General features: G+C 29.7%; 2 protein-coding genes across 2 annotated transcripts in view; both read left to right on the top strand.

Annotated features, from left to right (window-relative positions):
* The window catches only part of LOC113363059 (N-acetylgalactosamine kinase-like), a 27,150-nt gene that overhangs the window by 7,455 nt on the left and 7,094 nt on the right, over positions 1 to 12,601 (top strand).
* LOC113364167 (band 7 protein AGAP004871) lies at positions 1,022 to 9,194 on the top strand. Its single transcript, XM_026606647.1, has 9 exons — positions 1,022 to 1,265; positions 5,739 to 5,848; positions 6,247 to 6,319; positions 6,477 to 6,559; positions 6,969 to 7,172; positions 8,452 to 8,507; positions 8,579 to 8,657; positions 8,720 to 8,821; positions 9,090 to 9,194. Exons 1-9 carry the CDS (start codon positions 1,022 to 1,024, stop codon positions 9,192 to 9,194), a joined length of 1,056 nt encoding a protein of 351 aa, XP_026462432.1.

Here is a 12,601-nt window from a genome sequence, read left to right as displayed (position 1 = left end):
AACCATTTAATAATTCATTTGAACATGCGATCAATAACCCAAACATGTCCCATTTCTATGTCAAAATACGTTTTAATATCTCTACATCTATCGATTAAATTTTGATAGTTAAACGATAATTTTATGGTAAATAGAAAAATCTTATCTTAAAACTAGATAAATTAGATGCCATCTATTTTTATCTACGAAATAAACATTGCGCCAACGATTCTAATAATTCTAAAATTAGATGAACAAAATTGTTCATCTAAAATTCAGGAAGATGAAAATAAACATAATTATGTATAAGTGGCGTTAAGGCAAGTTTTAGATAAATAGAAACTGCTTTTGTTCAACAAATAGAAACACTATGAGTGCTTGTCATGTTGTCCGAACCTAACACAACGCTTTCTCATACAGTTTTACTTAGGCTTGGGGACGCATAGTAAGCGTTACTTGAATATTTTTCTTGAAAACAATAAAATTAGAAAAGAATATATCAAATTGGATTTTTTGTTGAAGACATAAATTTTGATTTTCAAGAGTTAAAAAAAACCAAGCAGATAGGATTTCAAATTAAGGTCAAAATCAATGGTCAACTAATTATTTTTTTCCACTAATTTTTCTATTTTTTATCTTACAGTAAAATAAGAAGGCCAGAACAAAATAAGTGTTTGGGTTATTTGCAATAGCCTTTCAAAAATAATATAATCTAATAAAATTATTTTGTTAACAAAATGTGTAAATTTTATTGAAACCAATAACAAACAGTTCAAAACAAACGAACAATGTCCACCAACACCTAAAGCTAAAACAAAGTGCACACATCGCCCAACAATAACATTCCAAAGACTTTTCTAAAATCTCTGCTACCCGATGCAATACTTCGAGATGTCCCCCCTCCCCTTAGCATCCAACATGGGCGTGCCCGCCTCCGGTGGCACAGGCGTGGTCTACAACCGCCAAGGCGGGGCTAACACCAACAAACAATCTCAACACCTCCTACTACTACGGAGCGTACTATAACCCTCAAACTGCTTCGATGGGAGGCGGGGTCTCGGAGTCTTTCGACAATAAAACGGGCGGCGCTTATAATATTAGTGGTGGGGTCGGTGGTGTAAATAACGCGGTGGGAGGGACATATCAGCAACAAATATCTGGTGGTGGGGGTGATAAAGGCGGAGTCGGAAATGGAAATAGGGCCGGAGGCGGGGCCAGGGCCAGTTTGAATAGTGTTGAGAATCATTTTGGCCCTCCGACGGAAACGTTGTCCATGTACGAGAACGGTAAGTGAAGATAAATAATAATATTAATAAATATGTTATTTCCAACCGAGTCTCCTTTTCTTCACATTATGCTTCCTAAAATCCAAATATATCTCAAAATAAATCTTTTCCTCCTCCTAGCAACAATTTGCGTTTTTCCAATCACAACCATCATTTTCCGTCAAAGTTTTTCCACTTCAAATGTCAATAAGTATTAATTTCCACTTCAGGTACATTTATTGTCACTTGACAATCTGTCAATCATAGTCTTGACACCTAACCGAAAGGTTAATGAAAGAAAAAGAATTGTTCGATGAAATAAAAATAGGTTTTGTGATTTCTTATATTAATGATTCAACGCAATTTAGTTTATGAGAAAAAGAAACTCGTGTACTAAATAGAAGATAAATGGAGATTTCAATTGAATTATGCTAAAATTTATGTTAGGACCTCTAGATCATACCACAAACTACCATATTTGATAGTTAATTTGAGTAATTTCAAAAACGAAACAAGTTTACACGCAAATGCAATTTTTGTTCCAAGATCAGCCAATGCGTTTCTAATCCGTGCACATGTTTATTAAACCTCTTGTAACTTTTAAACCGTTTTTCGTAGAAACATGAAGTATTCGGCAAAATTATTTAAAATTAAATATTCTATAATACTGCCTAATATTATGATGCCCTACAGCAACTCGTTATACTCTAAAATCGCACCTACAAATATAATTTATAATAAAGGTGCACTAATTATGTATATCGCGATTTTCACAGGCTTTGACATCAAAGTTGCCTGATCGGGAGTCAAACCGTCGAACCCGGGACTAGTTGGTGCTAGCTTAGCAACTTTGCTGGGCTTATTTGAGACTACTTTTTTAAAATTAATTATCTACAACTTTAGTAACAACAAAAGACCCTAAAGCAACTCTGTATACCCTTGAAATCGATCTCGAATATTCAAATATACCTTAAAATGCAAAACTGCACAATTTTGGTGTAACTTCAATAACTTTCAAACCATTCAATTAATATGGATGACGTGTTCAGAAAATCTGTACAAATTAGACAATTAAAAACCTTGTTTAACACTTGAAGCCCTACAGCAAATCAGTATACCCATGACAGGATTGGAAAAACTAAAAATATTTTCTAAATTTGTTTCTGAGTATAATTTTCAGCTTTCTCTATATTCAGTACAGTGGGCAAAAGAATAATATATTTTATTTAGAGTACACGTAGAAAATAATTGATGATTATTAATTTTGGCCGACCCTGTCCCATATTAAAAGAAATATCGACTAGTTGACAAAAACGTTCAGTTGCTCTTTGGTGACACGATCGTTAGGACGTTAAATAATAATAATTAAAATTAGTTATAAATAAATAATTAAATAAATAAGTAAATAAATAAATAAACAAATAAATATATAAATAAATAAATAAATAAATAATTAGAATTACTAGTTTGTTAATAAATATCTCTATTGCAGAAAAGTTCTTCTAGTTTGTTCATTTATGTTTTTTTAATACAATTTTTTTAAACAAAACTAAGTATCATGACTTAATCCAAGAATTTAGCCATAAATAAAATATTATGTGAAATTTAAAAATTTAAATTTTTGTATTTATATAAAAATATATTTTTTTGAATTTAAATATGACAAACGCTGCTGCAACAGATGAAACTGTAGACATGGTTTCTCAAGGTACAAATTTATGCATTTATTTATTGTATCTCTTGTAAGGCAATATAATATGAGACAGCACGATAAATTACTCATTTACCTACAAATTCGTCTTACACATCATTCATATTAATCGAATGGTTCAAGAATTAAAAACAATATAAAAAACAAACGCACCTAATCAACAACTTTATTTTCATCAGCAATTTTGGAGTGAGATGCTGTAAGGCAATATAATATTAGACAGTATGATAGATTATTCATTTCTTTACAAATTAGTCTTTAACATCATTCATATTAATCGAATGCTTTAGAATTTATAAACAATATAAAAACAAACGCACCCAATCAACAGGTATTTTGAAATGAGATGCTGTAAGGCAATATAATATCAGACAGTATGATTATTTATTTGTCTACAAATTCACCTCATACATCATTCATATTAATAGATTGGTTTAAGATTTATGAACAATATAAAAAAAACGCACTTAATCTACAACTTTATTTGAAAATGAGATGCTGTAAGGCAATAACATTACGCAGTATGTTAGATTATTCATTTGTATACAAATTTGTCTTATACATTATTCATATTAATCAAATGGTTTGAGATTTATGAACAATATAAAAAACAAACGCAACCAATCAACAACTATATTTTCAACAGCATCTTTGGAGTGAGATGCTGTAAGGCAATATAATATTAAACAGTATGTTAGATTATTCATTTGTCTACAAATTCGTCTTATACATCATTCATATTAATCGAATGGTTTAAGATTTATAAACAATATAAAAAACAAACGCACCCAATCAACAACTTTATTTTGAAATGAGATGCTGTAAGGCAATATAATATTATGCAGTATGATAGATTATTCATTTGTCTACAAATTAGTCTTATACATCATTCATATTAATCGAATGGTTTAAGAAATAATTAACATGGCTATATTAAAATAGTTCGTTCTCCTAATGGGTTTGTTTTAGGTAATTAGTTTGACATTTGAATAATTATTGAAGGTTAATTTTATTAACAGGGGCGGAGCCCTAAATCCCTAAGGTGCTCCTGAAATATTAAATATAGGTATGGAAATATATATAGAATAAAAGGGCGCGGCGAAAGTAATTGACTTGGAGAAACTTAATTATTTTTATGTGAAAACACAAGGGTTCTATACTTCTGTACCTCCTAAATTGTTAACCCTTTGCATTCGGATGCCGTCGCTCCGGCGGCAAAATTCATACAAATGCTGCACTTGGCATGTGGAAAGGGTTAAATTTAAAAAAAAATATTATAGGCTTAGGGACTGCTTTGTAAAGATTTTAGTAAGAGTTCAATACCCATAATTTTCTGATTAAAAAACTAATTTTACAAAATTATTTTTACCATTGCAGATTTTGTAAATCAATATTCAATACAGATTTAAAAGTATACCGAGTTGTTTTAGGGTCTTTAGGTATTAGAAACAATTTTAGATAATTTAATTTAAAACACAAATTTAAGGGTATACCGAGTTGCTCTAGGAAGTTTTGTTATTAGAAAAAAATGTAGATTATTTAATTTTGAACTGGTTTTCTAAAGACACCAATCATATTAATCGAAGGCTTCAGAATTTGTACTCCTAACAAACAAAAATTTACCTACTCGTTAGTTAATCAAGTTAGTTTTGAAGTTCTGTACCAGTTTTGGACTTTTATTAACCTCCCATAGGTAAATTTTATATTTTCTTCAGAAAATCCGGTTTCCCAATTTTATGTTTCCTCGAGGTTTCAAGTCATTATGAATCGTTTGTCACCCAAATTGACAAAAGTATGCGTGCCAATGTGTGTAAGACAAAAATTGACCATGCCCTCCAAGTTTTTTTAAAAACGGCTGCACTGATGTTAAAAATTTAAAAGCCAATTGATAAAACTCAATAAAGACTGGTGTTGATTAGTTATGCGAGACGATCGCCCGAGCCGTTTCTTTATATTTTGCAAAAAAGTGCAGAATATTTAATGAAAAATTTTTAAACCGATTTGGCAATTTTAAAAACCCTTCGAAGGAGCTCAATTAGGGAATCGTGCTGATAAGTTTGTAGTAAAGATCAGTCAGACAGTTTTTTCATTCGCCTGCTTTTATTAATCGTTTCCAATATTTATCTCTAGTTATGATTTTATTCTGTGCTAAAATGTTTTCTTTTGAATAAATAATGATATGTTTGTCGAATAAAAGTAATGTAAAGGCATTTCCAATCAATAAAACGCGACAACGTCGTAATGACTTTGTCAATAATTCATGTGAACTAGTTTAACCTCGTAAATGGATATATACATAGAAATTTATATACCTATATATATACATATATGAAAAGATATATAATATGATAAAAAGTTTTTTCACGGATCCATCCAATTATTAAACAAACAACAAATAATATGCCAAATGAGAGAAGATAGTACTGATTTTTAAATTTTCCACAAAGCTTATAAATGATTAACTTTAGATAAAAATTTTGTTCTATAAAATTAAAGCTGATAAAATTATCTATAACTTGCCATATATTATAATTTTGTATAAAAATCAAATGTATTTTAAAAACGCTGACGACAATTTCACAGACAACACTGAACAAGACGCGTCAAGGGTACATTTTCTATATATCTTCTCATAATTTCTAAATCACCCATTTTAGGCAAAAATGATATTGCACAAAATTAAAGCAAATAAAATTATCTACCAATCCTTCTTATATCAAAACTCTGTACAATAGTCGTTTATATTTTTAGGTATTTCTAAAAAACATTGGATTTTTTTTCAGCTGACGACTCAGCAGCAGGCGAGGCTACATCATGTGGAAAAATCTTAACAATTCTCTCGTGGGTCCTCATCATCATCACGATGCCTTTTTCTTTGATAGTTTGTTTTAAAGTAAGTATAAATATATGAACATATATTTAATAAGAAATAAATTTCATAAAATACACACTTTGATTAATATTAATATTTTTGCCCCAAAATGTTGCTCAGATTTAAACTGGTAACTTCTCGTCTTTTGTAACATTGAAACCATTCGATTAATAGGAATGATGTATAAGAAGAATTTGTACAAAATTAAATAACCTACAACATAATCTATTACCATATGGTCCTACAGCAACTTGGTCTACACATAAATTGCAAAAAAAATTCAGCAAAGTATTCTCACCAATTTCTGGAAGTCTCATACATATATAGTTTCTTTTTTAGGGTTCTATATTAATTTATTAATGAATTATATTATTTAGAGTTCTATACCCAAAATAATTTCATACAATTTTTTATTTCAGGTCGTCCAGGAATACGAAAGGGCCGTAATTTTCAGACTGGGACGTCTGATGACCGGAGGTGCTAAAGGACCAGGTGGGTAAAAAATTTATGGTGCATTTTTTACAATTTTGTTTATAATTTATAAACTAATTGTTAAAGCTGTGTTAAAGTCTTCGACAATTGTTTAGTTTATTGAATTATCTAAAACTTTGTCTAATTGTGTAAAACGATTCGATTTCCCTTTTTTCAGGTATCTTTTTCATATTGCCTTGCATCGACGCTTATGCCCGTGTGGATTTGCGAACTCGGACATACGATGTGCCACCTCAGGAGGTAATTGTAATAAAATGATTTGTTTATTAATAATTAGGCAAGTAGTGGTGTATAGCAACGTGCCAATAAGCACTATACATTTGGTACAAAACCCTGCAAGAAGGAATTTATTATATATTTGCAAAAGTGTCAAAAGTTGTAGTCTGATCGTTTTGGATAATTTTGTTAAATATTGTTTGTTGGTGCCTTAATTTGGACTCCAATGCTTAATTTTTCCTCCAATGAAGGTTAGTTTTCTTGACAATATCAAAACTCTGAATAAACACCACAAGTGCAGCCTTTGGCAGTTTCGAAACTACCAATTGAGGAACCCAACATTAGGAAAACATGATTTACCAAAATAAAATAGGAGCACCAAGAATGTCTACATTGAGCACATGTAGATTTTATGTCCTTTACTTTTCTCCAGGTGCTGACAAAAGACTCAGTGACAGTTTCTGTCGATGCTGTAGTTTACTATAGAGTTAGTAATGCTACAGTTTCGATAGCTAATGTCGAAAATGCACACCACTCCACACGTCTTCTGGCACAGACAACTTTGAGGAACACCATGGGCACCAGACATCTTCACGAAATCTTAAGTGAGAGGATGACCATCTCTGGAAACATGCAGGTGACTAGATAGAAATCACAACAAATCTTCCATTTCTTGTCCATAGCCCAATTTTTGCTTTTCGAAATTCTGTTTTCATCAAGCTTCTTCATCCTTAGTATTTCGAATGTTTCCTGAATGTTGTCCATCATCAGCATACTTCTTCATCTTTTAATGCTTCATCTTTTAATGCTTCATCTTTTGTCTTCTCCAGAATGTTGACCACTATTGCATACTTCTTTATCTCTTAATTGTGCATCCTTTGCCTTCTCCTGAATGTTGTCCATCATTCAGGATACATTTTCATCCTTTCATCCTTCATATTTTATATTTTGTCCTCTGCAGAATGTTGTCCACCATTGCATACTTCTTCATCCTTTAATTCTGCATCCTTTGCCTTCTCCTGAATGTTGTCCATCATCCTGGATACATCTTCATCCTTCATTCCTTCATATTTTATATTTTGTCCTCTCCCAAATGTTATTCATCATCTGCATACTTCTTCAACTTTTAATCTTTCATGCTTTGTTTTCTCCTGAATGTTATCCATCATACAGGATACATCTTCATTCTTCATTTCTTCATCGTTTGTATTTTGTTTTCTCCAAAATGTTGTTCAACATCTGCATACTTCTTCATCCTCTAATCCTTCTTCGTTTGTCTTCTCCTGGTTGTCCATCACCTATATCTTTGACCTTATCCTGAATATATATATTAATTCTTTGTCTTTTCTTGAATCTTGTCCATGACCATGAAAATATCTTCATCCTTAATTCCTTTAACTTCTGTATTTTGTCTTCTCCTGAATGTTGTCCATCACCTATAGCTGCCTTCGTGTTGAATATATTTTAATTCTCTGTTTCTCCTGAAAGTTGTCCATGTTCTTGAATACGTCTTCATCATTTATTCCTTTATATTCTGTATTTTTCTTCTCCTGAATGTTGTCCATCAACTGCATACTTCATCTTTTAATCCTTCTATTTTACCTTCCATAAAACTATATTTCATATAAGTGTCCAACCAGATAGTAGAGTCCTTTCTCCTTCCATTCCCAGCAGTACTTCATTTGTCACATTGTCAGCCTTTTTTTGATCTATTATTAGTTTTATTTACCGTTACAGTCCATGTCTCTGATCTTTACTCCAATTGCAGCATTTTGTATATACAAACTTTATTTTAAATCAGTTCCTAGCGTAAATATAATATAGAATAATTAAACAAGTCAATGGTAAGATCAGTCAATGGTAAGATCAGTCGATAAATAATAGACCAATAATAAAATCGAAAATGTACTTCCCAGGTATCCTTGGATGAAGCAACATCAGCCTGGGGAATAAAAGTGGAGAGAGTCGAAATGTAAGTATAAACCAATTTATTTATTCAATTTGCCCAAATTCTAATTCAAGTTTCATTTACTACTATTACAGCAAAGATGTACGTCTGCCCGTCCAGCTTCAAAGAGCCATGGCTGCAGAAGCAGAAGCTACCAGAGAAGCCAGAGCTAAGGTAATAAAATTTATCTCAATCTATTAAAATCCTGATGCTGATCTGTAATGTTTTCTTTGAAGGTTATTGCTGCAGAAGGTGAGCAGAAGGCAAGCAGGGCTTTGAGAGAAGCCAGTGAGGTCATTGGAGATTCTCCAGCTGCCTTGCAATTGAGATATTTACAAGTAAGTAGAATATATTTTCTGGAGAAGGCTTTGGATTTAACAACTGTCTTTAAGATAATTGTTGCAAATTAAATTAGCTGCAACTTTGCTAAATAATGTTTGGTACTAAAATGACTCCAAAAGGACACTTGGCTTCACAAATCTAAAAAACCATCCAGGTTTTCTTGCTACAAGGATGTGGTCATATGGAGACGTTTTATCCTAATAACTAAGAACCATAAAACATGTACAGGAATTAATTATAGTGTGTTTTTTAATTATTTTTCAGACTTTGAACACAATTTCTGCTGAGAAGAATTCAACCATAGTATTCCCTTTGCCAATAGATCTTCTAACATACTTCATGAAGGCAAAAGATGCTGTCACATCATAAACTTATTTAGAATAATATACTTAATATATATTTTATTATTATTATTTGTTTAAAACTTAAAACATTAAAATAATCAATATATTGACAATCACAAAATATTTACACCATTTTCTAAGAAACGGTTTCAACAAATATTTTCTAAACTATTTCCTTTCAAATATATATAATGTGTAATTGCAATTTGAAAAACTTCTTGTTCAAATAATTTAAAAAATGTGTAAAAGTTTAAAAATGTATTTCATTTTTCATATGAAATTAAATAATTTTCAGAAAGAAAAGCAGGCCTTAAGCTTAGAAAAATGGGATCATAAACATAATTTATGTTTATTATAATTAAAATACATAAGGACACGCAATTTTTGTATTAACTAATAACTTTCAACAAAAATAATAACAACAAAACAATAATGAATAGTTTAACAAAAATAAATATTTATAAAAACTATAACAAATAATAAATTAACCGTTTCACAACTCAAAATATATAAATGAGTTGTTTTACTTTTATAATATATAAATGAGTTGTTTTACTTTTAAATTAAATAATTACCTAAAAAAATTATCAGTGGTTACTAAGGGAGCAACTAATTTTATAAGAGAAACAAAAATGTTTCCATAGGCCTATAATAATTAATAAAATCCAAAAATAATGTTTTATCAATAGGGAATAAAAAAAAGTTTAGTATATTAGAATCACCAAACAAAATATTGAATAAAATGAATTTTCACGAGTGTGCTACGATTTATATTTATATAATTGTTGTTTTGTATTTATAATAATATTAGCAAAAATAATATGTACGTTTGTCATTTTTTAATAGTTAATTAAATCAAATGTATAATGAAGAGTTGGAAATAAATTATATTTAGAAACAAATTGCAATGTTTTTGAAGTGAAACTTTGATGTTGTAGCTTGTCTTAAAATGTAGTAAATGTCTGAAAATTTTTCAAATTGTCTGAGAATGTTGTAGTTGTAGTTGATAGTATGAAAATATCATAGATTTCCTCAAAATGTGGTAGAATTTCTAATGAGGTTGTACATTGTCTAATCGCAAGAAAATTGTAGATTGTCTGATATATTGAAAATGCTCTCAAATTGAGAATTATTGTGTGTAGTATCATAATCTTATTGTAAATGTTTTTGATTTGGCTATTTTTTCACTCAAAAATGATAATTAAAATAGTATATCAATTGTAAGTAATGTTACTGAAGTTTTCTTAGAAAAACAATACCAGTTGTCTAAAAATCAATTTCTACTTCTTCCTATCTCCATATCAGCATTAAGAAGGTTCACTTCTTTTGTTCGGAGGGACTGCTGGCACTATGATTTCTTTGAATTTATATTTTAACCCATATTAGTTATGGACCAGTAACTTTATTTATTAACTTGCCAATAGGCAATTTGTAAATAAATCAATAAAAAGAATTCAAAGATCATAACACGTTAAAACTATATTTTAATTTGTACTTGTCGTTTCATCTTATTCTATTTCTATATTAGCATTATTATTATTGATATTAATAATAATGATAATTATTATTATTATAGGGTTGTAAATTTGTACTAAACGCTATTCGCACAAGGCTGTTGTACATAGTCTAAGCAAAATCCTCGATTGTCAGTATCAGTCGGGGCTTCTGTAGCGTCCGTGTGGAACGCCAGACGGAATGGTCTCACGTTACCTTGAAAATGGATTCATTTTGATATGTTATTGTTTGATAGAACTGTAACTATCACCGTTATTAGGCAATTAGTGCAAGAAAATGGTGTAATATTTGTGCATATACTCCTGCTGCAATTTTTGTGCATCGTTGTATGACAAATAGTAAACCCAAATCGTTGCTATCACCACCAAACTTTTACATATTAGAATACATTCATCACCAATGATACGATTTTATTAAACATTAGTCCAATTTGTCCAACACTAAACCTTATTGTGCTTTTTAAAGCATACAATTGTGCAGAACTATAATTACAACCAGAACCACAAAATATGTTTCCAAGTGACACTAAAACCATCATCAGAAAATAAATCCAATAGAACAAAACCAAGTGCAAGTAGGATTTTACATTAAGGCAAATGTCCTAAGTGTAAATAATCAACTTAATCATTAAGAAACCAATGCCATTCAGAAAGATTAAGAATGACTTGAAATATGGAAGAGACATACTTAATAAGCAAATGGGATTTTTTTGCAAAAACATAAATATTTTCTTTGAAAGTTAATAATCCAAAAATATTATTGCAAGCACCACCACAAAATGCATATCTATATTACACTAATATCATCATCAGCAAAAAAATTAAATGAAAAGTATTTCTTTAATTTATTTATTATGGTATTTATTTATATCATTAATTATTTTAATTTTATTAATATTAAAAAAATGTAATTGTTAGTAACAGTTGTTAAAGAAGTTACATAAGATAAAATAATGATTTATGTAAATGTTCGACTTTATTGTATTAGTCACTGATAACGAATTTAATGTAAATAGAAACAGTACGACCCAATATATATATATATATATATATATATATATATATATATATATTTATAATTATTTATATAAAATGACTTACTGAAGACAGTAGCAGGCGTCATGGAAATTTCAGCACTGAAAGTCCCTCCGCAAATACGATCTGCAACAAAAATTTGATATATAAGCTATATAATTTACAAACCATGTAATTTTATAATAATATAAAAGAAGTCAACTATATATTATTAATTAACTATATATTAATATTATAGATATAAAACACATAAATAAAAATGATATATATTTATATAATATTAAATTGAGCAAGCAACAAAAATATTTTAGCACTGCAGTTATATTTTGTTGTAAATATCAAAAGTTTATTTTTTGAGATAGTTATTACTGCAGACGACAGAAGTCTCCTTATTGATGTTCTAGAAGTAAATTTAAAGAGAAAACTTGAAGTAAATGTCATAAACCAAACATACTTACAAAATATTTTGTTTTAACTAAATAATCAATATATAAATTTTGATCAAATTTGTTGAATGGCTTAATATGTAGATAATTAATACTGAAAATTTTGTAAGTCCTTCCTCTTACCTTCACAGTGTAGCTGGTGGAGTCCTATCAGCATTGGCAGCACAATTTATAGAAAGCCAATCCGAAGAACAAGTGTTCGGTGAACCAGCTGCTCCTACCATGGCTTGAACCGCTTGATTACTATTTCCAGAGAGAGTGAATGCTCTTGATCGGTTGTTCACTAAATAAATAAAAGAATTTTATTGCTATACAAAATCTCAAACAAAATATAAATATGAATGACTAAAATATTGGCAGTATATTTTTAGACTTTATGTTGTATCTTTCAGACTGTATTTAGCAGTATGATTTTCTGATGTTTAAAATATTAATTT

This window comes from Ctenocephalides felis, unplaced genomic scaffold (genome assembly GCF_003426905.1).
Source record: "Ctenocephalides felis isolate EL2017-DRISC unplaced genomic scaffold, ASM342690v1 CF-g0.4_SCAFFOLD_00845, whole genome shotgun sequence".
In the NCBI taxonomy this organism is placed as follows: domain Eukaryota; kingdom Metazoa; phylum Arthropoda; class Insecta; order Siphonaptera; family Pulicidae; genus Ctenocephalides; species Ctenocephalides felis.
This window is presented reverse-complemented; position numbering and strand designations above follow the sequence as displayed.

Bases quoted from the DNA above. Each gene is read 5' to 3' on its own strand.
- LOC113364167 (XM_026606647.1), top strand. From the start codon at position 1,022: ATGGGAGGCGGGGTCTCGGAGTCTTTCGACAATAAAACGGGCGGCGCT. The intron at 5,849-6,246 runs GTAAGTATAAAT...TTTTTATTTCAG, and splicing joins CTTTGATAGTTTGTTTTAAA to GTCGTCCAGGAATACGAAAG. The intron at 8,658-8,719 runs GTAATAAAATTT...TTTTCTTTGAAG, and splicing joins CCAGAGAAGCCAGAGCTAAG to GTTATTGCTGCAGAAGGTGA.